The following is a 25,477-nucleotide window of genomic DNA, read 5'->3' on the forward strand; positions in this document are numbered from 1 at the left end:
AATAAAAAATTGCTCTAAGTGCTCATAAATTAATAATAGATGAGACATTTTTTTTGGCTTGATGGGGCTACACAATGGGGGCAAGAATGGCAACAGGGCGGGTTCAGGGTGGGGACCATACTCTCTATCCTTGACCCGAAATTTGAAATAAATTCCCATCCTCGAGCCCCATCCTCACTAGGGATAAAAATGACCATACTCCCCGTCCCTAACCCCGAATTTAAAATAAATCCCTATCCCTGAGTCCTATCCCCACTAGGGACAAAAATGACCATACTCTTTGTCCTAGACCCCAAATTTGAAATAAATCCCTATTCCCAAGCCCCATCCCCACTAGGGATAATAATGTCCCTCCTTCCCTAATCCCCAATGGGGATGGATTCCTGTTGAGGACCTGAATCTCTGAAATTTTTAAATTAAAACTATTTTTAAAAATATATTTACTTAAAATAAGAAGAATGTTAAAACAATTTTTTTTTAAATACATTTTGATTTATGTGATATAAATAATATTGTATATGTATATATTTAATATATATAATCGATGTTAGGGTAGGACAGGGAATTCAATCCCTATCCCTAGCCGGGCATCACTATCGACCCCATTAGGTCCTTAGTCCATACCAAGGCAATCTCTATCTCTGACCATATATATTGGGTTGAAGAAGCCAAGTGCCCAACGGGAATGAAAAAAATTGCCATCTCTAATTAGGGATAACTCATCCCCAAATTAGTGGCATTGGGATCTAACCCAAGGTTTCTACTAAACCAAATGAGTGATTATCGAGACACATTATTTAGTAAATAATAGATATGACACTGAATAGAATATAATTGAATTGAATGGTGAAACATGATTTATATAATGGATTCTATATAATTAGGATTAAGGGTGCCAATGGACCGGCTTTGGATTGAACCTCATCCAATCCAAAATCAATTTGAATGGATTGGATGGACCAATAGGATATATTGGATTGGACTAATCCGATCCAAAATATTTATTAGATTGGATTGGACCTGGTCTGTTTGTAACAATTTTATATTGGATTCAGTTGGTTAAGCCAATATCTAGTCCATTGATATAAGATAAGAATATACGTATCAATGGACCAAGTTTGGATTGAAACCAATCTAAATCAAAATGAATTTGAATAGATTGGATGGTCTAGACATTGAATTGGACCAGCCCAAATTGGTCCAAAACATTCATTGGATTGAATTGGACCTGATCCATTTATAATGGACTCATATTGGACTGGATTGGATTGGATCAAATCCAGTCTAATTGACACCCCTAATTAGGATAAGGTTTAGATGATGAAATGGTATTGAACATAAGGAAATAGTGGAACAGGTCTGATATATATAGCAGATCCATATAAATAGGGATGAAGCTTTATGGACGATAAGTATATGGTTAGAACGTAGAACATAATAATTAGGAAATGCAATAGATATGGGCAAAGAGATAGATTGGGTCAGACTGATAAGTATGAACACAGATAACGTAGCCATTTGGCAAGTTAAATTTATAATAAGCAAACTCTAATCAAATACACATTTTCGTGACGTCAACCAACGACCAGTATTCAAATTATATCTTATTGGCGTACACCCGGTGCCATGACATCATAGGCAAAGACTAAAGACCATAGACCGAAGCACAATTCTTTGGTTCTTAAATAAAAGTTCTTACAACACATTCCACCGCCTCTTCCCAGTTTTTGCCATTTGTTTGCAGACGCTCGCCACCGTCCATCAACCCTCCTCCAGTAATAACTAATATCAGTTGGCCCAACCTATGAGACGTAGCACACGTGTAGCCACGTCATTGGTTCTATTAACTTCGTGGGAAAGAAACCGTTGTTTGTAAGGATCACGTTTGTAGGTAAAAACTAAAAAGGGAAAGAGAGAGAGTACAAGGGGAAAAAAAATAGAGAAAGTCCACACGCACACAGGTTCGTGGCTCTCAGTCAGTTTTGCTCCATCAGATCAGAGACGGAGAGACCGCACGACTCAGCACGCGTGTTGGACCGCACGTGCCCCAGTGGCTTGTAACCTCCGCAGCTTTAAATTAGAAAATAGAAAAATAAAATAAAAATGTGATATCATATTTATTTACATATTTGAGAGCACGGATTCATAGTTCCAAAATCAAATCAAAACACCACAAAAAGCAAAACAAAAAAAAATCAGAGATTAACTTGTTTTTTCCGGAATTAGAATTAGAGAGAGAGAGAGAGAGAGAGAGAGGGAGACAGAAACTAGAGGGAGAAAGAGAAATCTTCTAAAGCTGGAGGAGGAGAGAGAAGGAGAGAAGAGGAGAGCAAAGCAAAGAACACGCTTATCTGTGTGTGTGAACAGGCGAGGCCATGGATTCTTGGGAGGGGAGCTAAAGATTGGGCTTCAGATCTGTGACAATTCCGTTAGACGGTCCCTGCTGTGCTGATCCTTGTGGGCGCAGTTTAACCGCATACCCTACCACAATTCACAGTAGCATTTTCCCTGTGTTGTTTCCATTAATATCTCCGACCCTATATTTTCGCTCTTTCCTTGTAATCATCTCTCGTATGGGATGAATTTTTGCGAGCGAAATAAACCCTAAGTTCCTTTGGATGAAGACTCAATTCTGGAATTGAATCTGATCGATTGCGGACTGGTTTTAACTTTTAATCTGATCTGTTCGGCAATGACAAGGCGGAAAGAACGGGCAATCAAAGAGCTGTACGATGTTACCGAGAAGATTGCGCAACCGGAGGCATGTAAAGATGTTATCTTTTTAATTTTCAGGCTTCAATTAGGGTTCATGGATTCGTTTTTGAGTGCTTTTGTGTTTACTTTGTTGTTTGATCATGTTTTCGGAATTGTAGTTTTGATTTTTATTAGACTTTGTTGGGTGATAGATGTGAATCTGCGGAAAGCCAGGTTTTTGGGGCTTGATTCATTTGATTTTTTTAGATAAACTTTCAATATTGGCTTACAAGTTGGGTTTAATTATCGTTCGGATATTAGGGTTTTCTGTGTTGGAGAAAGTCTGCTTATGTAAGACTCATTTTATAGAATTTACTGGCTTTTTTTTTTGATCGCTTTGTTTAGGGTTTTTGATTAATCTGGGAATTGAATCTTTTGGTTTTCAGTATATTGGTTGGGGCGTTACTGATTTACTTCTGAATAATGTGCATGCTAAATTAATCATCGTTCCAGTATTTGTGAAACATTCTGCCTTTCAACCATGGCAGCATTATGTTCAGAGACATAGTCTCCTTTTGGTGATTCAGTAATTGTATTTGATCCTTGGTATTTAGTTGTCTTGAAGTTGTTATGGTCATGGAATAGGAGATGATTATTAATGGTGAATTTAACCTTCTTTTTAGATTACACCAGTCTTGAAAGGGAGTTGCAGAATACAAGGACCTGTAGATGAGGCAGAACATGACAATCAGAAGAATACGGTGAGACATCATTGACACTAACAGGGTAATTTCAAGTTCGGATAATCTCATCTATTTGTTTATGTTTTAGCATCTTCAGTTGCATCCAAATGGCATTATGCAACATTTTATTTCAATTGTACTTCGTTTCATGTCGGCATTGTTTTAATTCCAGTGTTTGGTTCCTGAGAACACTTGTTATTTGTATTTCTTCTGTAAAAATTGTTTGTTTGTTTGTTTATGGATATGCAAGATATGTTATTCTGAAGTTCTTAGGAAAACTGTAGATCTGTTTAGGGAATCCATTAATTTCCCCCAGCAGAGATTAAGACATTGGCTCCAGAAAACTTTTGGGAACTTTCAACTACTTTGTTAGCACTGCTTGTGTTATGGTTGGTTGGTGGTTCTTAATACTTGAAGGGCACATATTATTTACTCTCTGTAGTTATGAGATGTTACTTGCCAACATTCAAAGATGGGTCCTTATGTTCCTGTTCCCGTCTTTCTTGCTCTAGTTGGCATAATCTCAAGAAGGAACTAAACCTGTCATGGGTATTAATGGCCCCAAGAAAGTTGTACACATTATTTAGAAATATAAGTTTTCCATGCCACCAGTCTTCCTACTCCCACTAGATTTGAATCACTGGTTTGGGCATTAAATTTTAGAATTTTGAGAAAAAATAAAAAATAAAGAATTATAGTCCAACAATGAAGAGATTTCACCTAACCGGTACATCCATATCAAAAAAGAAGATACATCATAAGACAATTATAGTTCTAGAGGGGTTATTAGTTATTACTATTGATACTTATAAAAAAACTAGCTATTACCGTTGATTATTTCATCCTTTCTGAAATTATGGAAAGAAAAGAAAAACGGGGAAGGGGTGACTTTTTATATTCATGGTTTCTTGAAAAAGTAGTAGAAACTGTACTTGCGAATACAAGATCTGGGCAAAGAATTTTCAAAAAACAATTTGGGGTGTAGGGTGGAGAAATATCCAATTAGGTTTTTGGGACCTTGGGTGCAAACCCACAATTTTTGCCTCATTGATATCAAGTAATTGGAAAATGTCAGAGATGCTTAGCAATGTGGAAGAGGAAGTACATCTCTAAACACTAAATGAGGAAGATTTATGCTCAGGCAAATCTCCTGGTTTACTATCTTTTAGTGTTCCAGAGTCCTAATAAGTTGAGGGACCATATTGAACAACTTTACAGGAATTTTTTTTATGGGATGGAGGTGGAGAAAAAGAGACCTTATTAGGATTGGTGATCTATGTGCGAGGAGCAATCAAACCTTTGGATATCCATTATCTACAAGAAATTCAGGATGAACACGAACAGGTGGGACAGTAACATCAACTCACACCATTTTGCAACTACAGTTTGAGCTCCTCTTTCCCATGCATATTTCAGTTCACCTTGCATAAGGATGCTGTAATTTTTGGCTTCCTATTTCATGATGACAATGGTTTGGCCTGGCATTTACATTTAAACATCCTCCTACTAATTCCAAGATAGAGGAATTTGTCTCTCTTATCAGCAGTCCTTGGGATGTTTTTATTTCTCCATCTACCCTTGATACTAGAATTTGGTTGCCCCAAACCCAATCATTAGGTCTCTTACCACTAAATATTTTCCCCATAGGCCCGGACTTTGATTTTTAACCCTGATTAGCATGTATTCCTTGGAAAAAAAACTGCTTTTCTTTTGTTCTATCTAGAGTATGCTTCTCTTTATGGCTGGCACCCCCAGGAAAGATCAGCACTTTTGATTCAGTCCTAAAAGAGAAGGATGCCCATTGCCCTTCATGTCTCTCCTCAAGCTTGTATTATGTGCCTAAAGGAATCAAAATTAGCTTCACATTTATGACTGAGTAACAATAATTTCTAGCATGTCTTTGTGGGCCTTATAATTGTGGTGGACTGGGTGGCCCCTCAAAATATTGATGAGTTGTCCTGCTGCAAGAATTGAAATATGTGGGTTAGGCACTAGATAAAACCTGTGTTGTAACTTAGAAGGCAGTTATACATGTTGTCATGTGGGAGTGTGGGAAGAAAAAGCAAGCAGATATTTTAAGGTTCTAGTGCCTCTGTTGAAAACTTGAAGCTTTGAGAAGCCACATTATTTTCTTACAAATTCTTAGGCATTGATTTAGTGGCATTTCCTTCAATATTGTACAAAGAAATCTAAAAGAAGCTCTCCTCTACCAAGGATTTTCATCCCTCCACATCCACAAGTAGATGGATACATTACACTTTATTTTAACGGCAGTTCTCTTGGTAACTAGGTCCAATCAGGAGGGGGTCTCCAAAGATCTGAATGGATCTCCATTACTCATTGGTTGAATAATGCTAAATATCTCCAACCCTCGTATGTGGCAATGTTTTGTGATTCCATTAATGCAATTAGGTTAGGTGGGCCAATAGGGTGCATTAAGTATCATGGAGATTGGTACACTATCTAAAGAAGATCAAGGACATTTTGAATTCCTATCCAGTTGTTATATATTCCTAATTAAGGATATGGGAGAGGTAGATTTATTATGGCTAACTAAGCTATTTAATAAGCTAGTGAAAGAAAAGGAGATGCCTAATGATTGAGAAACAACAATATGGTGCCTATATTTAAGAACAAAGGTGATATACAAAGTTGTAATAATTATCGAGGGATTAAACTTATGGACCACATTATGAAACTTTGGAAGAGAATAATTGAACAAAGATTATGACTTGAAACAAGTGTATCAGAGAACCAATTTGGCCTTGTGCCATGGAGATCAACCATGGAAGCTATACTTCTTTTGAGATGATTGATAGAAAAGTTTAGAGAGAAGAAGAAAGATCTTCATATGGTGTTCATCGATCTAGAAAAGACATATGATAGAGTTCCTAGAGAGATAATATGGTGGATCTTGGAAGAGAAAGGGACTCAAAATGGGTATATAAACCTAAATAAGGAGGACAACAACCAATGTCAGAACACCAGTGGGAGAGACTTCAGATTTTACAGTTACTATGGTTCTTCACCAAGGTTCAGCACTAGCCCTTATCTATTTGCACTGATCATAGATGAATTGACTAAACATATTTAGGAGGAACTTCCATGGTGCATGTTGTTTGTGGATGAGATTGTTTTAATTGATGAAACTAATGAAGGATAAAACACAAAATTAAGCTTATGGACAAATTGCCTTAGAAACAAGAGGTTTTAAAATAAGTAGGACTAAATATGACATGTAAATTTGGTAATAATAGTAGTGTAAATCAAGATACACTTAGGATTGGAGACCAAGAGAGATAACTCAATGTGACCATTGTCGATACCTTGGTTCAATAATTCATAACAAGGGAGAGATTGAGGATGTCACTCAAAGAATTAAAGCGAGATGGGCAAAATGGAGGGGTGCATTTGGACTTTTTTGTGATAGGCGAATACCACTTAGATTAAAAGGAAAATTCTATAAAACAGTGGTGCTCAAGCTGTATGTGGAAGACAAGAGTGCTTGTCTTCTTCTTTGTAATCATCTTTTTCCTGATTTAATGAAGTTGCTAATGAATGTGTTATTGATAAAAAAATCTATAAAACAATTGTTAGGGCAGCCATATTGTATGGAGTAGTGTTGTAGTCAAGAAACAACATGTAAGTGATTTGTTACACACTGAAGGGCTAGAAGAGCTTAGGGTAGACCAAAAAGGACATGAGTAGAAGTAGTAAGAAATGATTTAAGCACTAATAATTTAATAGTGGATATGGCTTTAAATAGAATAGATGGGTGAAACAAGATTTGTGTAGCTGACCCCATATAGTTGAGATAAGGCATGGATGATGATGATGACCCTACTATTATATATTCCTAGAGATATGAACTTTGAAGTTGGGAGGGGAGTAGGGAGGGTCTTCTTTACAACAATATTGTAGTTACTTCTTGGTTTTTGAATAAGCAAGAATTATTTTTAATCAGGAAAAAAGAAGCAGAAACACCTTGCTACAAAATGCAAAAACACCTAAATTTAAAGAGATAACTTAAGTTAACGACAAGATGGAAGTTCTAGATATAATAACTAATACCTACTATGAACAGAAATTTATAGAACTCCACCCATTTCAGATGCCTAAGAATTGAGTTCCTTTGAAGTCATTTAAGATGAAGGCCAAAGAGATTTAAGTATGTTGGGAAATGGGGTTACTGAAATCTAGAGGAGAAGCTCTGAGGTGTATCTAAAGACATATTTAGAACATTATTTGCCCCTACTCAGTTTACTGAGTTTGCTGTTGGATTATTGGCAAATTCGTTCCTAGGATACAACAAAGCCTTGGGTGAGAAATTACAACCAACAAAGTTGAAGATTCTCCAATGAAACCTTTTGTGAGATGGTAGTAGATTAAATTGAGGGAGACAAGTGTATTTGTAGTGAGAAGTGAAAACTTGTCTATGTATTGGCTTGGTTTACACCCTTTATATAAGTTTTGGAGAGTCATCACGAAGAGGAATGTGTTGGTTTGAAGAGACTCTTTGTACAATCATGATTTCAAACTTTGTGATTGTTCATGGTTAGTTAACAGTTAATGACCATTAATGTTTGAATTATGTCCCTTGATCACACTCGATCAAGTCGTGACTATTGAGTTAACTTAAAATGTTAATAGCTACGGTTCGGCCTCTGAGACCCAAACACATCCCTATGTGCAGTTCAAACCAGATGTGGTTTTCTGAGTCGCTACTTGCGAATTGCAACTTGCAATTTTGTGATTTCACAACTGAATGTGATTTGTGATTATGTCCATTGTGCGACTTGCGGTTTCGCAAAATCCACCATTTGCGATTTGCGATTTTGCAAAATAGTGGTATGTGTTTTTGTGATTTTGCAAAATCGTAGTCTGTGATTTCATATTGTCATCACAAACCTCATTGCACTAAAATTATAGTCGCTTCACACGGGTGTGCACGAAGTGCGAGCAAAGTGCACTTCATTGTGACACACACCCGCACACACACGTGCGCATGCGTTACATGGTAGCAAGTCTCTATACTCTCCTCTCTAAAATTCTAAGGAGTGTAAACAAGCTCCCACTTAAAAGCTCATCCTTTTGTCATAACCACTAGATGGGCAGGTCAACTAAGCATACAAGGTCACCAAGAATGACCCAATCCCATCTAAAAAGTTTGCAGAAGTGCACACCTCCAAAGAGATATTGCAATGAATAAGAAGGTGCTGAACTGGCACGCAATTGGCATTCATTTCTCATCTAATTTCCTCTTGTTATATGATTGTTTACCATTAGAATCTTTTTCAAGTAGGATGTCACACATGAAGTAGCAGATTTTTGGAGGGTGTGGGGGACCATATCCCATGCCACATGTGAAAGCTTGAGAGCTACCAACCAGCATATTTAAAATGAATTGACCAAGAAGTCCCATTAGATGAATGGCACCAGATTCTCTTACCCTCCCTTTGAATAGAAAATTTCTTCCAAGGATTTAAATATCAATACGATACGTCCAATACAGGGCGGGGTGTATCGTATCAGTATCGGTGCAAGGCGATATAGGTTACATTATGGATGGAAACGTATCTTGTAAATTGCGCGTATCAGACCGATATAGATGTGTATTGGCTCGTATCGCATTGTATTGGTCGATGCGGACCAATGTGCAGCATTTTTCTACTAAAAATTAAATGATGCTTATAGTGTGATTCGAACCCGGATCACCTAACGTGGCATCAAATTTCTTAACACGCTTTCAAACCACTTAGCCATCTTGTGTCTTGTGATATTTGATGAAATAAAATAATTTATTACTTTTTTGCCCATCCAAACTCCAACTAAAAATTAAAAGAAATAATATTTAAAATTAGCATTTTATAAACAAATGAAATAAATGATCTATAAATTCTACATTTACATCAAAAGATGATTTTATCTCAAGAAATTTATACAAATAAAATATTAATAATGGAATAATTATCTTAGTATTTAAAATTTATAAATTTGTGGATGATATATATATCTTATAATTTTTATATATTTTATAATTATTAATGGATATTTTAATTTACATAAAATAAAAATATAATTATGATTTACAAAAAATAAAAAAATTGTTTACAAAATTTTCAAGAATATAATATTAAATTGAATCTATCAAATCCTTTAATTTACATTTTTATGAATAAATGATTTTTAATTTAAAAATTTATAGAAATAAAAATTCTAATAATGAAATAATTATTTTAATTATTAAAAATCATGAATTTTCATTTGATATGTATCTTTGAAATTTTAACAAATTTGATATATTTTAAGTTAAAATTATAATTTTTATAAATTATTAAATGATAATTTAATTTATATTTGAGAATTTAATATTTGGTTTACTTGCGGATTCTTAGTTAATCCATTGTATGATATCTATGCATTCCACTATATTAATTATAATATATTTTTTATGTACACTATTAAATATATATTTCTTATATATTTATACATTATTTATGGTTATTTGACATTAAATTTTGTGTTATTAATGTATTTATAAAATTTGTATGTGTTTCCCTAGTGTATCCAAGTGTTTCCATACTTTTCATGCATTTCCAAAGCATATCCATATCCAAGTTGTCCGATATGATACTCGATACCGATACTTTAATCCTTGATTTCTTCTCCTAGATGCAGCTAAGTAGGGAGATCAAAACATCAACCTCCCAATTGTTGACATTGGTGTCTGAACCTCGGACTCCAAATTACCTCATTGGCCAGCACTTCAAGTAACATGCTTATCACTAACCATAAGATATAAACTAGGACAAGTGACACTTAAAATTTGTTCTGTGCACCACTAGTCCTTCCAAAAAAGCAACCATCTTTGTGAAAATCCACACACATTTGAGAAGCCCCCAACCCATCCACCCACCCACATACACACACTTGAGCCACATGGAACTAATCAAGTAGATATTAAATTCCCTGCCAAATGTCTCTGTCACTACTCATTGGTTATAACCTCTGAAAAGCTTTAATACCAAGCCCCACAGCCATTTTAAAGTATAAACCCATCATGCCTCACCCCCGGGAAAAAAATCATAAGATGATATCTTTTGTCTTCATTTGGGCTCTCCCATAAGAGGCATCCCTCTTTTTTCTCCAGAACCTCAGCCACTGTTGCCAGCATGGTAAAGAGTGGCAGATAGTAAATAAGAAGATTTGATAAAGCACTGCACTGTGTTAGGGGTATTTGTGTTGTTACTTATCTGGGAACTTTTTTGTATTTATAGGAGGAAGAAGTGCCTATTTGTAATTCTGATATAATTGGGTCTTTGACTTATTTAAGACATTGGTTGTGTTGGATTAGGGTTGAAAGAGAGGGAGAAAGATTTGCATTTCAATGGTTATAACCTATTCTGTTTTCTCAACAGTAGATTGATCTCATCTCCAGTTGTATTGTAGACTATGAAGCCAAATCACATTAAACAAACAATTGTCTTGTTCTATATTTGTTATTTTCTGTTCTGCTAGCTTCTTCTCAACCATAAGTTGATATCAGAACTATAGAACTCTGAGATTTCTGTGCAGTTTCAAAAAAAGAAAAAAAAAAGAAAAAGATTTCTGTGGATTAAACAACAAAGCAATAAGCTGGGCTCTTGGTGGAAGATGACTCAATGACTGTCATTAGGTAGCTGATAAGCCGGGATCATGGTGGTATAGACAAAACATGAGAGAGATATAAGGAGGCTGTCAAGGGAAATGAATGCAAGATTCAACTGGATATAGAAATCAACAAATGGCATGACTGACTCTTTTGCAAGACCAGGGGTACTTAGGGAACAAATGTATTGGGGGCAAACATAAAGGGGTGAAATGTAAAAAGAGGTTGCTTCAGGAAATTCACCTTGTATATAGATTTTTTTTCCCAACAAAATAATACAATCCATCAAAACAAATTTCAGAGCAACATAGATTCATGGCTTTATGGTTTCTTTACAGTGGGTGGGGAGATCAGCAAATACTTTGGCCAATGTGTTAGCCAAGCAAGGGGTAAATAGGGAAGAATTGTTTTGGGCTCGGCTGTGATTCCTGTAATTTTTTCCTAGTTTACTTGTAACTTCTAGGAGAGGCTGCAGCTCGCGCCTCTCCATGGGATGTTGTATGAAATCACAATTCTAAATCAGTTTCTGAATTAATAAAATTTTACTAATATTACTCATAAAAAAAACATTCTTGATTGTTACTGGATTAACATTTTGAGAATGGGAAGAGACCATGTCATTGGTCAACTTAAAATGAAGTAAGCTTCTAATATTTGGTGGGAAACATTGTTAAAAACCTTTTAGGAATTTTCCGAAGTGTTCTTTTGGTTGTCTGAGGTATTATTAGGTGTTTTCTGAGATCAGTTTAGTCTAGCGATCCCTCTGGTGAAAAGGAGTTCATGTTTAGCTCATAATTATTAGGTGATGTCCAAATATGGGCTTAAAGGTTGTTTTGAATGATATGAGAGTTGGGTCTTGTATGTGGTATGCTGATTCATAAATCTATTATGTAATATTGGCGTATTTTTCTGATTATTAATTCTCGGTGATTTTGAATTGGGTGTTGCACATGCTTGATGGTTTTGTTGATTTAACTCTGGCTTAGTTACTTGGTTGGTTCTTAAGTTTGTTGATTATGTTATGGTTCAGTGATTATGGTTGGATAGTTGGTTCTTGTTCGCTAACTCTGGTTTAGGTTTTCTACCTATTGATCTAATAGTTGTTTTAGTTTCGTTGCTTGGTTTAGCTCTGATTTAATACATGATGTTGCATTGTGCTTCTTCATGTTTTGTGGTTATAGCTGGCTTTCCAATGGCCAACTCTAGTATGTTGATCTGGTTTTCTGATTTGAGCATCTAGTTCGTGCTTCTCCAATGATCTGATCTACCATCTACCTGCTCAATGCTTCAGTTGGTTTTTTATTGGCCAACAGCAGTTTTTTTCCTTTTTTTCTTTTACTACTCTGGCATTTTGACGAGGTCCAATATCAGATTCACTGTTTCACGGCCAACTCTGATTTGTGAGCCTCTTCCTTTTTTTGTGGTTTTTTTCATGAAGTCGTTTCTAACATTCTACTTTGCAAACTTAAGGTGGAGGTTATAGGGGTATATATTAGTTGTGTTGATAAAAATTGGAAACATTTGTGTTTTTATGGGTGGAAGAAATGACCTATTGATATTCCTATTATAATTGGGTTTTTTCCTCATTAGGTTATTGATTTTGTTGGATTAGAGTTGTGTTTGAGAGAGAGAGAGAGAGAGGGAGAGATCTGTGCTTCAAGGGTTGTATCTTTTGCTGGTTTTCTTAATAGTGGATTAATCCTTTCATCTCCCACGGGTCTAGGCTATCAACGTGAACCATGTTAAGTCCTTTTGTCTTGTTGTTTATTGTTTATTTTCTATTTCATTATCTTCTTCTCCACTGTAGGTTGATACTTAGGAACTTACCACATTTTAGACAGGACTTTGTTTCATTCTCTCCAACCCCATACACCTTGCTCTGAAGGGGTTAAATGGTAGCCTTTACACTGCCTCGAAGAAAACAACACACACCTCAAGTAATTAATATCAATTGTGAAACATCAGAGAAGAAAACCTATAGTTGTCAAAATGCACATTCAGTCAAGGAGATAATACGGGGAAGGGCTCTCCCTAGTGCATTTTTAATTCCATGTATATCTCCTTTCTTGTTCCAATGCATATGTTACCTTTTCCCAGGAAAAAGAGCTCTAGACATCTAATTGGACATTTTGTGCTCAAATTATCTTATTTTGTACCAAATATACATCTGTCTGACCCATATCTATAGAGGACCTAGCATTTGGCAAAATGTTTCAGTACAGATCAGTTTTCAAGTCAGTTTGGTTGAATATTTATGTGATGATTTTTGCAAGGAGTTTCAAATAGTAAAAGAATCCTAAAAGTCTGGTCAAATTTTTCTCCTCTCTGTATGTCCACATCAAGTGTAGAATGAACACTGAAGACTCCCTCTTAAGGTTGAATGATAAGTCTCCTTTATTTGTTCTCTTGGTTAGAAGTGATAGACTCCAAAAATATCTTAAAGTACCACTTTAATGTATATTTAGTTTTATATGTATGAAGGCATTGAAATAAAAAAGAGCAAATTCATAAGCATACCCTTGGATTCTTTTTAGAAAGCACACATTATGAACCACAAACCTGAATTTGAACCAGTGATTTAAAAGGCACGCCTAGGCGCACAGGCGAGGTGCATTTCAGGGTATGCACCTCGCCTAGGTCCTAGGCGCAGCCCTTTCAAAAGGTGCATGCCTGGTGTGCCTAGGCGTGCGCCGCACCAGGCGTGCACCTTGCGCCTTTTGAAAATTTGGTGCTTTTTTGCTTTTTTTTTTGAACATAACGGCTGGGTCGGGAGCCCCCAGACCCCCGTGCCACGCCCCTCGAAGCAAGCCCAAACAAGTCCACATTAGGTCCTAAATTCTTAGTTTTCACACAAAAAATAATGATTTTATAGTTTTAATTGCTTTTTAAGAAGACATTTTATTAGGATGAATGAATGAACTACATTACCAATTAATGTGGACTTGTTTGGGCTTGCCTTGAGGGGCGTGGCACAAAGGCGGCTTGTAGAATCGGGAACGTAATATGTTTTACATTACATTAGCTATGTGAAGTACTGCATTGCAATTGGGTGAAAAAAGAGATTAGAGATTTTACATGCTTGAAAATGTTTTTTATGTTTGATTTTATTTTTAAATTCTCATTTGAATATGCTTTACATCTTATGTTTATGTATTTTAATTTTAGACAATAGGTTTTTTAAAACATTATTTTAAAATTTAACTTTATATTTTTTAGTAATATTATGTTTAATATTTTTTTTGAATTTTTTGTCATTTCTTGAATTTTCTGACATTTTTTTTTGTATTTTTGCGCCTTGCTTCAAAAAGGCGCACACCTCGCCTTGTGCCTTGCGCCTCAGGCGCAAATTGACCCCTGCACCTTTTTTGTGCCTTGCGCTTTTAAAACACTGATTTGAACAATGAACCAAAAACTAGTTAACTTTTGTCCAACTTTTGGCACATGGAAATTGTATTTGTTGAAAAGATAGTAAAGCTTCATGTAGCGTGGACATATATATGGGGTTAGCTATACACATCCTGTTTTGCCATTCCATTCTGTTTAATGCCATGTCCATTGTTAAACTGTGAGTGCTTACATCATTTCTTACTACTTTGGCACATATCCTTTTTGGTCTGCCCCTAGTCCTTCTAGCCCCTAGTTCTTCTTTAATTTTATAACTTTTCAGTATCTTTATTTTATAGTGCACAATTGTTCTTTGTCAAGAGTTGGCATATTCAAAGCATAAAGGATATTTCTGGTTACTGCACGCTTGCATTAAGAAAAACATACTTTCATAGGTTGTAGCTATGTATATTATGCTACCTAGTAACTGATTTCCATTCACTTGATATTATAGTGCTCCTTACCTAGCCATCCTTGGGGCAACCATCTAGGATGCAAGCATGCTTAGTTCTTCTGGTTATTGTTGGGCTCCTATTTGCCTGGAGCTACCTAGTAACTGATTTTCCATTCACTTCATATTATAGTGCTTACCTAGCCATCCTTGGGGCAACCATCTAGGATGCAAGCACGCTTAGTTCTTCTGATTATTGTTGGGCTCCTATTTGCCTGGAGCTACCATTGACAACCATGTTAGGAGCAACCATTCTAAAACAAGGTTTTTTAGGAAGAGTTCAATGTGTACTCTACAGAAAAATCTTAGAATGTATAATATCTCATCCGTTGCTCTTATGTTAGGGCGTTTACTTTTATATTATATAAATAAATTCTCTTTGGTCTATTTGTGATCAAAATATTTTGAAAAAAATGTCAAGACCAACATCTTAAAAGGCATCCCTAAGCTCACAGGAAAGGTTTGTTTGATGCAGTGTGCCTGCCTCATCTGGCTTTCTCTATGGTTTGATGAATTAACATTGTATTTGATGCTGAATAGGTAATTATATATATAGAATATGTGAAGCACCTTTTTTAGGTAGCTACCCTTGCCTATCCACCACCCGCACATCCTCTTTGGGGCTGAAGCCCTACTACATCTAATTGTAGATTCCATCAAATACTATTAGTACACTTGCTGAAAAACATTAAACTGTTGTTTGACCTTTATGCCATATGTTTATGCCTACTGCAAAGAAAAACAATACTTCGATATACTTATGATGAAATGATCTGTTAACAGTTAAAAGACTTTGTGCTGTGCTGGATATTATTTTCCTTTCATTGAACTACTTGTGCTGTTTGGACCTACTATGTTAATGTTATATAACATGATTTGTTAGTAATAGGTTGGTACTTTTTTGGTCAATTATCTATAAAATTTTATTTGTTAGGGTTCATTTGAAGCTCAAAAAGGATTTGGTAGGCATTATCCAAGTGGGGAAGATCGTATGAGAGCAGGATCTGGGACATGCAACGTCTGTGCTACTCCTTGCTCATCCTGTATGCATTTTAACCAAGCCGCATCCTTCATGGAATCAAGACCTGAGTTTTCGGATGAAACATCTCGTGGAAAGGCAGTTAGTCGATGTTCTTTTAATGATGGTGAAGTTATATGCCCATTCAAGAGAAGCAGCAGAGCATACAATGACAGACAGCCTACAGCTAGTGAAACAAGTAATTTGCTAAGTACCAGTTCAAGTCATGATTCAATCTCTGGAAATGCTGACAGCAAAGCAACTTTGAGAACTTTTGATGTATCTTATGCATCTGAAGATGTTGATATGCTTCTGAAGTCCTCTTCAGGTGGAACTAGTGGAGATGATCAACCTATCTTAAAGTCACAGAGTATTGTTGATCAGACTGGCATAACATCCTCACACAGTCATTTTGCATCAGACCTGGGTCAGAGAACCTTGTCAAACCAGGACGAGGAGCAGAAAGTTTTAGAATGTCATGGTGATAATATTTCATGCGTTAGTAGAGCTAATGATGCAAATGTGCAGCTTGTCAATCTGAATATGGATATAGATAGGAAGAATGTGTCATGTAGTTCAGCTTCATTTAACAGTTTTCCTCAGGAAGGAATCAGAAAAGCACTTAATATTGAAAATGCTTTGAGTTGTGTGGCTGATTTGCATTGTGAAATACAGGATAGTGAGAATAACACTAGGAGGCCAAACATAGTCACCATGGAATCTGTGCAAAAGAGTCTTAACTTTGTAGCCAGTGTGGTACCAACCCGCAAGTCAGATTCATTGGAGATGCCTTCCTCAAAAGATGTCTATCCTAGCAGGGTTTCACCAAAAGTACAGAGTCCATATTCTCATTCTCAAAGTGGTAACTCAGTCTACCATGAAGCAGATGTGAAGGATTTGGAAGAGAATTCCAGTTCACATGCCCAAGGGGAACCATCTGAATGTTCCACGGAACATGTTGAAGCTAGTCTTACCAAAAGTAACTCTTTTCTGGCTTCGGTGAAAATTTATCCATGTCTAGAAGGTGAAACCAACTTAGATAATAGTAGGGATCCATCTGCTGAAACTGTGAAAAGTTCAGACCAAAATCAAAATGTTGAGAAATCCTGTGCATCACGTGAGGTACCTGACATGCATGAACCTGCTTTGCAGTCTGAGCCTGTTGATGACAGTGCTGGCTCAGATATCGTGGAGGATGATGTAAGTCCTTGTTTTGATCTTTTACTGAGATATGCATGTTTTTGCATTAATTGCTATTATTATTCTTTTTAAACTGGAAACTTCTTAGATAATGGTATATTATTTTTTATAGCAATTATCTTCATTCATTTGGAAAAGCATTAATGTTAAGTACAGAAGGTATGTTTTGATAACCGTATCTTGTTTTGATCTCCTCATATTGCTACATCTATCCAGTTCCTTTCTGGAACTTGTTAAACCAGAGTTGGTATTTCTGTATTTTTCCCATCTACAAGCAATCACAATGTAGTGAAGTTACTTTCTAATAGAAAAATAGGGAAATGGAGGGAAACTCTGAAATTAGGTAAATGATGAAGATGAAATTTCAATGACGAAGATATAATCATTCAATATTTATACCGCATATCAAGCTTGCTTTTGGTACAACTTGAGCTGTATGAGAGACATTTCTGATTTAACAATTAAATTTCAATTGGACCAGGTTATATATGTTTAGTGTTTAGATTTCTCTGAGCTCTTGTTTCGAATTTATAAAACGAAGTATTGAGATTTTATTGACTAAAGAATGATAATCTTTTGCTTAGATTTATTACTAAGAATTTTCTTACACAAAGCACTTATGGTGGCATGGCCACTTTAATTTTGTATCCTTATCTGACTTACCTGTTGTTTTGCCAAAGTTCACTTTTCTGTTTCTATTTGACTTATCATATTTATTTAATAATTTTGCCAAAGTTTATCTAGAACACATGAATCAATAAATTTTGACTGTAGCACTGCATCTATCACATGATCTCTCTATTCTCTCTCTCCATTTGCCCCAATTGAATTATTATACACATAAAGGCAGCAATGAATCACACTACTGTTATAGTTATTTTCCATAACAGTACAAAATTTTGTTGTTGATTTTAGCAGATTGTTAGGGACACTAAAGATATCCCTTTTCCCTTGCAAAATTCAAACAGCTGTCATTCCGTTCATAAGAAAATTCATGATCCTTCTAAAATTCCATAATGCATATGGAAAAATAGAAACCCCTACCCTTGGTATCTTGCAAATACCTACAAATAAAAGGGATCTGCATTTACTGCAGAGATTTTTCTGCAACAAATGATTTAGTTCCTCAAGATTGTACTAATTTGTCCATTTCTTGTTTCCTCTCAACTTGGTGGAACTACATTTGTCATCTACATAGGTTACTGATTTTCTTTATGCCATCTGGAAACAGGTAAAAGTTTGTGATATCTGTGGCGATGCAGGTCGGGAAGAGTTGCTTGCCTTTTGCAGTAGGTGCAGTGATGGGGCCGAGCACACGTAAGCACAGTAAATCTATCTGTTGTATTATCTTACAATATGTTTTTGTTAGTTATCTATTATAAATGTGAGAGGATGAATCCTTAAGGTGATATTACCAATGTCCTATTTGCTATCATCAGTTACTGCATGCAAGTAATGTTGGATAAGGTTCCAGAAGGTGATTGGCTGTGTGAAGAATGCAAGATCAAGGAGGAAACTGAAAACCAAAAGCAAGATAAGGTTGAAATTGTATTGGGGTCTTCTAAAGCACCATACTTAAATGAAAAGACTCAAAATCCTGGAGGCATTGACACAGTCAGTTCAAAGGTTTCACTGAAGTTGGATGTGAAAGAGACAGATACCGAGGGAAACAGGATAACCAAAGTGAGCTCAAGTTCATTTGGGTCTGTTAAGAGGCATTCAGACAATCTTGAAGCTGCTTCACCAGCAAAAAGACAGATGCTTGAGACAAGTGTAGCCTCTCCAAAGACATCCAGCCCTGACAAAAAGCCTGTATTGTTGTCTCGGGAGAGTTCATTCAAGAGTTTGGATAAGGGGAAAGTAAAGACACCACATCAATTAGGTCTGCCATCAAGTCACTCTGCTAATAGTTCTCATGAAAATGTACACTCACCTACTACTGGTCCTAGCTCATCAAAGAACCAATCACAACTTCAGTCACCGCGGGGTAATTCTTTAAGAAAAATCTTTCAAGTAAATTTGTTTTTCATCTTTTAGAAACATGCATTTCTTTTTGTAGTGCATCAATTTTCTCATGTTCAAGAATATTTAAAACATGTTGTCTTGTCAGGTAATCTTTTGAAGTCAAATTCATTCAACACCCTAAACTCGAAACCAAAGGTCAAACTGGTGCAGGAAGATGTTTCTCAAAAGAAAAAGGTAGCTAGAGACACTGTGATCAACGATGCGAAAAAGGAGGGTCCAGTCAGAATGATAGGAAAATCTATATCATTCAAAACACCAAGCTCAGGCCGCTTTAATGTGACTGAGTCAAAAGTTAAAATGCTCTCTCATAACCTCTCCTGTGTTGAAGAATTAAAAGGGTTAAAACAAGCTAAAGAATGGGGTTTAATTGAAAGGAAGAATTCCTTCAAATCAGATCGCCCTTTGATCAGCTCTCCGACAGCTGTTTCTAGTGTGTCTACTCCAAAGACTGATCAAAAGGTTACATCTCGTGGTGAAACAACTTCATCACTTACCTCTGCAACCAACTGCCGTGATATGAAGTCTGTTCAGGCTGATGGAAAATTAAATACCTCAGCCAAACCAACCAGTCTTGCAAATAAAGGATCAGAGAATCGAAATGTTTTAGGTAGAATTTTTCTCACTCCTATGAGGATGACAAATAGTTCTTTTTTATGTTACTCACTTTAGTTTTACACTCTTTAATAACTGGATTTCTATTTTTGTGCCCAGCTGGATCGAGTGAAGTTAAGAGGCAGAGTGTGGTTGGAACTCCATCATCCAATGGAAGGTGCAGTTCTACTGAGCAAAAGCCAATCCAAGTTAGTACTCAGGATGGAACTACGTCAAGTTCTTGGACTGCTGATAAATCATGGAGTAAACATGATGCTGTTCCTCATGATGGCTTGCCACAGTCTCCGGAATCCTTGAATCAGGATGCCAAAGCCAGGGAGCTTTTTCCTACAGGTCGTCCAAAGCAGGGTGTCTCAGTAGGAGGTCAAAGTATCCGCTGTCATAAATGTAAAGAATTGGGTCATACAGCACAATCTTGCCCAGTTACTAAGGTTTCTGTTTTTGAAGCTTCTGCAGAAAAAAGTTCAAAAGAGGTAACAGGCAAAAGTTTCAAGTTGAAAGAAGCAGTTAAAGCTATAATGCTGAAACCACCTGGAATGTCTAGAAAGAATAGGTTGCCTGAATGGTTGGATGAGTTATCCATGTCAAGTGCTGATTTGAGCTGTGAAGTTTCTAAAGATCAATTACCAACTACATCGAATTGCTCGAGGAATTTGAATTCTGGTGAAGTGACTAATGATGGACAAGAAATTGTCAGGAGTTCTGCTGCTGACATCAGTAAAACTGCAGTTAAATCTGTAATGTTGAAACCACCTGGAATGTCTAGAAAGAATAGGTTGTCTGAACAGTTGGATGAGTTATCCATGTCAAGTGCTGATTTGAGCTATGAAGTTTCTAAAGATCAATTACCAACTCCATCAAATTGCTCGAGGAATTTGAATTCTGGTGAAGTGACTAATGACGGACAAGAAATTGTCAGGAGTTCTGCTGCTGACATAAGTAAAACTGCAGTTAAATCTGTAATGTTGAAACCACCTGGAATGTCTAGAAAGAATAGGTTGTCTGAACAGTTGGATGAGTTGTCCATGTCAAGTGCTGATTTGAGCTGTGAAGTTTCTAAAGATCAATTACCAACTACATTGAATTGCTCGAGGAATTTGAATTCTGGTGAAGTGACTAATGATGGACAAGAAAGTGTCAGGAGTTCTGCTGCTGACATCAGTAAAACTGCAGTTAAATCTGTAATGTTGAAACCACCTGGAATGTCTAGAAAGAATAGGTTGTCTGAACAGTTGGATGAGTTATCCATGTCAAGTGCTGATTTGAGCTGTGAAGTTTCTAAAGATCAATTACCAACTACATCGAATTGCTCAAGGAATTTGAATTCTGGTGAAGTGACTAATGATGGACAAGAAATTGTCAGGAGTTCTGCTGCTGACATCAGTAAAACTGCAGTTAAAGCTGTAACGTTGAAATCACCTGGAATGTCTAGAAGGAATAGGTTGTCTGAACAGTTGGATGAGTTATCCATGTCAAGTGCTGATTTGAGCTGTGAAGTTTCTAAAGATCAATTACCAACTACATTGAATTGCTCGAGGAATTTGAATTCTGGTGAAGTGACTAATGATGATGGACAAGAAATTGTCAGGAGTTCTGCTGCTGACATCAGTAAAACTACTACTGTCAACAATTTAAAGCAGGATATTTTAAAGTCAACAGAAGCAACATGTTCTCCTCGAGGAGCGTCAGATGTCACCATTTCTCCCATCTCTTTGGATGAAAATAAGCCGAGTTCTTCCATTACAGACCTTCCTCGTGTAGAATCTTCTGTGGCCATTCCCTCAAGGATTTCAGCCATTCCAGAACATGATTATATATGGCAGTATGATCCTTTTCTCACTGAAATTCAAATTTTTGCCAGGTTTGACAACCTTTCATACTTTGTAGAATATATCTGATGATGAGGTGTTTGCATGCAGAGGTGGTTTTGAGGTGCAAAGAAGTGGAATACTTGCCGACCTTTGTGATGGAATTCAGGCATATTTATCAACTTGTGCATCACCTAAAATTCCTGAGGTGGTTAAAAAGTTACCTCGCAAAGTGCTGTTGGAGGAGGTACCCCGCTTGAGTACATGGCCAAGACAATTTGATGAAAATCGTGCCACAGAAGATAATGTTGCTCTCTATTTCTTTGCCAAAGATCTTGAGAGGTCAGTTTTAATAGTCTTTTTTTTGTTTATTATATAATGTCTTTCATACTGATAGAGGGCTTATTACCTAATTTTGGTGCCAGTTATCCGTGGTCTTGTGTATTTGGCTTAATTTGATTTTGTTTTAACATGTCACAGCTATGAACGATACTACAAGGGCTTGTTGGATAAGATGATCAAGAATGATTTAGCTCTGAAAGGAAACTTTAATGGAATTGAACTTCTGATATTCCCATCAAATCAGTTACCGGAAAAATCCCAGCGTAAGAACTGATGACAATGTACTTTTACTGTCATTGAAAAAACAATATCATTTTTTAGGGTAGAGGCTGTCACATGCATATTTTTCCTCTTATGGCACAGTTTTTCCTTCAGAAAATGAAATTTTTGGGTTTCCCTGTTTTTAACTCTAGTCTTTACCTTTCATGACATGTAACCTTTTTCCTTTTGTTGCATGAGTTTGTGTGGAACTTCTATTTGTACTAAAAATGCATGGTTTGGCAGGTTGGAACATGTTATTTTTCCTCTGGGGCGTTTTTAGAGGAAGGAGGTCAAATTGCTCAGAACAGATACTAGGCGCTCAAAAGAAGGTTTCTAGAAGCAATCCAGATGTCACAATTGCTTACCAAGGTTTTGCAGCTGGTGTCACGTCTGTATCTCAAAAAGTATATTTGCCTGGTCATAAAGAGGATCCAAATCCTCTGCCTAGTGTCATGCCTGCTTTTACTGGATCATCTAGTGGGATGGAAGTATCCAAATCCATGGCCTCGATGGAATTGCCATTTATATCATCTTCTGGAAAACTGAATGGCAATGGCAATTGTGACAGTAATATGTCTTCTATTGATTACAAGAATTTAAGTTCACAGACCAATTTTAATCAGCATGGTAATGGACTTGATAGTGATCCTTTGTCAAGGCTTCCTATTATTAATGTGCAATTGTCAACAGAAAAGAAAGTCAACAGCAATACCCTGGTAAAATTTTATTTCCCTTTTCTTTAGTTTGAATGCCTGTATGAAATTGTTTTTTTATGGAGATAACAAAAAAAATCTTGGTGGCTAAATACTAAAAGATTTATTATTGTTATTATTATTATTATTATTATATGTACTGTAGTGTTTATATTTAGAAACTATGTAGGGCATTTATTTCGGTCATCTATCTGCATGTAACAAGTAGTATTTGGTCAGTTATGAGCTTGTTGAATCTGTCTCTGTGGCAGCCTAAAACTGTGTTTAATGTACACCATGATAGATCATGCTTCAGTATTTAGGATCTTCTTATAAACAATTCTCCCAATTTCGCAGCTTTTTACAAAGTCGTGTATTTTGTCAAATTAAATTTCTTCTTGAGCTTTACTTCAAGCATGAAGGACTTTGTCATGAACAACACTTTCTAATGGGTATTTGTTTGCTTTTGCCTGTAGAAAGAACAGACAGATTTAGAGGGTGGGCAGGAAGTGAAGGTTCAATCCTGTCTTCCAGCAACTAGACAGAATGGTAATCTTTATAAGGGTAAAATGGTGCCAATGCACTTGGATAATTCACTAGATAGGGAGAATAGTTCATCTTGTTCTTGCAAAACACCTCCATTTGCTACATCTGCTCAAGGTTTAGGTGGTTTAAGGGTGAAAGATGAAGAAAAGATCCAGGATAAAATGCAGGATGGAATCAAAGATGAAGTGAGAGTTCAGAAAAAAATGAAGAGTGAAGAGTGCTTCATGGACATTAAAACTACTTTGAAGAGTGAGATTCAGAGTGACCAGAAGGACAAAGAACACGGTGGCTGGGAGTTCAACAGCAAGAAACAGCTACACATGAATTCTGCACTCATGATTCCACAAGTTCCTGGTGAAACCTTGAGCTCCAGAAGTCAAGAAACCACATGGATGGAGAAGGAATGTATGATAACTAATGGAGAAAGTGAACTGAAGAAGACAAAGAGATGTTCAAGTGTAGTGTATGATTGTAATAGTTCTAGTGATCAAAGTTCTTTCAGTGAGAAATTTCTGCCCCAGGTATGTGACATGGGTACTGGCTTCTCTATCACTGAGCAGCAGCAACAGCAACAACAACAATTCAATGGATCTTATGAGGCTGTGGAGAACTTGAGGGCTACTGAAAGGCACTTCTTTCCCATAGATTTGGGACCTGCAAAGGACTGTAAATCAAGAGGCACCTTGGAGCCATTGCAAGTACTTTCATCAACCAACGAGGATATAATGGGATCTGAAGTCCCAAATCTGGAGCTTGCACTAGGGGCTGAAAAGAGACCACGGAAGCAGGCAATCTTCCCATGGCTTGTTGGGATAGCAGACAAGAGAAACAACAGAGACAAATTTCCAGATCCTGTGACGAATAACAATGATGATGATGTCTCAGCATCTCTGTCTCTTTCTCTTGCTTTCCCATTCTCCAACAAGGAACAGACTGTGAAGCCTGTTTCAAAAACAGAGCAGCTCTTACCTGACGCTCGCCATGTGAACACTTCTCTTTTCCTCTTTGGTGGTTTCTCAGATGCCTAGATCTGGTTTTACACACCTTGTATATTACGCCCCCATGAATATGTTTGCACTATACCAGGATCATAGAGGATGATCCATGGGTTTAATCAGTAAACCCATTCCCCATCTGTTCATAACCACACACATTTGTAAGTTTTCCTTCTCTCTATTCCCTTTTTGTTTCTTTTACTTTGTTTTCGGGTGCATAGTAACGGCTACTTGTATATAAAGAGAATGAAAGCCGCAGATTGTTTAAAATGTCATGGGGAACTTGCAAGTTAATGTCTGTAAGTCATGGGGAGTCCTCTTTTTCTATTTACTTCATTAGTGTTATACAAATTACAGTCATTATACTGTTTTTAACCTGGATAACATACACTGTCTACTAGAAATCTGACCGACCGTAAAGCTAATATAGGGAAGAGGCTGCAAGCTCGTCAAGTAAGGAAGCTATATCCTATACCCTTGCCTATTCTAATTTCTAGCACGTTGCATGTAGATTGAAGGCTAGGATCAAATCATTTTGCAACTTGCTTATCTTATAATAGAACCAGGATTCGCTCTAGTTCAAACCCGTAGATGGCTTAAACCCTGTAGACTGGATTTAACCTCGCCTATACAGGATTGGGGTGATTGTATTCAGGGTTTCATCCATATGGACAGAATTTAAGATCAATGCAAATTGTTCATAATAGGAGTTTCAATTCTGTTATACAATTCTCTGTCAATGGAAACCTAATATCGTTCAGTGTGCTATTTTCTAGAGCTGTAAAATGGGCCCTGCTGGGCCGTGCCTCCCTCCTGGGATATTTTGGGGGTTGGCCTGGCATGGCCCACGGCCCGAGCTCGTGTCGATGGGCTGGGATGGTTTGTGGGCCAAGCCTTAGGCCAGGTCAGGCCGTGGATCAAGCCTAAGCTATTTATTCAAAAATTAAAAAATCTTAAAATTTTTATTTTATATGAATTTTGATGTATACAATTGTTTATATATATAATAATTAAATAAAATAGTATAATAAAATTGAAATTAATTGTTTATTTTATTA

General features: G+C 36.6%; 1 protein-coding gene across 12 annotated transcripts; it reads left to right on the plus strand.

Moving 5' to 3' along the window:
• The first annotated feature begins 2,323 nt into the window (after nt 1-2,323).
• On the plus strand, nt 2,324-24,803 carry LOC104610357 (uncharacterized). Of its 12 annotated transcripts, none has more exons than XM_088896008.1 (11): nt 2,324-2,765; nt 3,378-3,480; nt 15,855-17,138; nt 18,370-18,455; nt 18,578-19,125; nt 19,249-19,770; nt 19,875-21,597; nt 21,695-21,925; nt 22,064-22,188; nt 22,430-22,902; nt 23,355-24,803. In XM_088896008.1, exons 3-11 carry the CDS (start codon nt 15,912-15,914, stop codon nt 24,450-24,452), a joined length of 6,033 nt encoding a protein of 2,010 aa, XP_088752134.1. In that variant the 5' UTR covers nt 2,324-2,765; nt 3,378-3,480; nt 15,855-15,911; the 3' UTR covers nt 24,453-24,803. The 12 variants fall into 12 exon arrangements, with proteins under 12 accessions (XP_088752134.1, XP_088752137.1, XP_088752128.1 ...); XM_088896011.1 differs by having other exon boundaries at nt 15,887-17,138; XM_088896002.1 differs by having other exon boundaries at nt 3,378-3,455.
• Nucleotides 24,804-25,477: the final 674 nt, after the last annotated feature.

Source organism: Nelumbo nucifera, chromosome 1, assembly GCF_055504915.1.
Source record: "Nelumbo nucifera cultivar China Antique chromosome 1, China Antique-T2T, whole genome shotgun sequence".
Taxonomy (NCBI): domain Eukaryota; kingdom Viridiplantae; phylum Streptophyta; class Magnoliopsida; order Proteales; family Nelumbonaceae; genus Nelumbo; species Nelumbo nucifera.

What these genes read in the sequence shown, in the direction of transcription:
- LOC104610357 (XM_088896001.1), top strand. Translation starts at nt 2,693, where the DNA reads ATGACAAGGCGGAAAGAACGGGCAATCAAAGAGCTGTACGATGTTACC. An exon ending in CAGATATCGTGGAGGATGAT is followed by an intron (nt 17,139 to 18,369) that starts GTAAGTCCTTGT and finishes ATCTGGAAACAG; the next exon opens with GTAAAAGTTTGTGATATCTG. An exon ending in AGTGATGGGGCCGAGCACAC is followed by an intron (nt 18,456 to 18,577) that starts GTAAGCACAGTA and finishes TGCTATCATCAG; the next exon opens with TTACTGCATGCAAGTAATGT.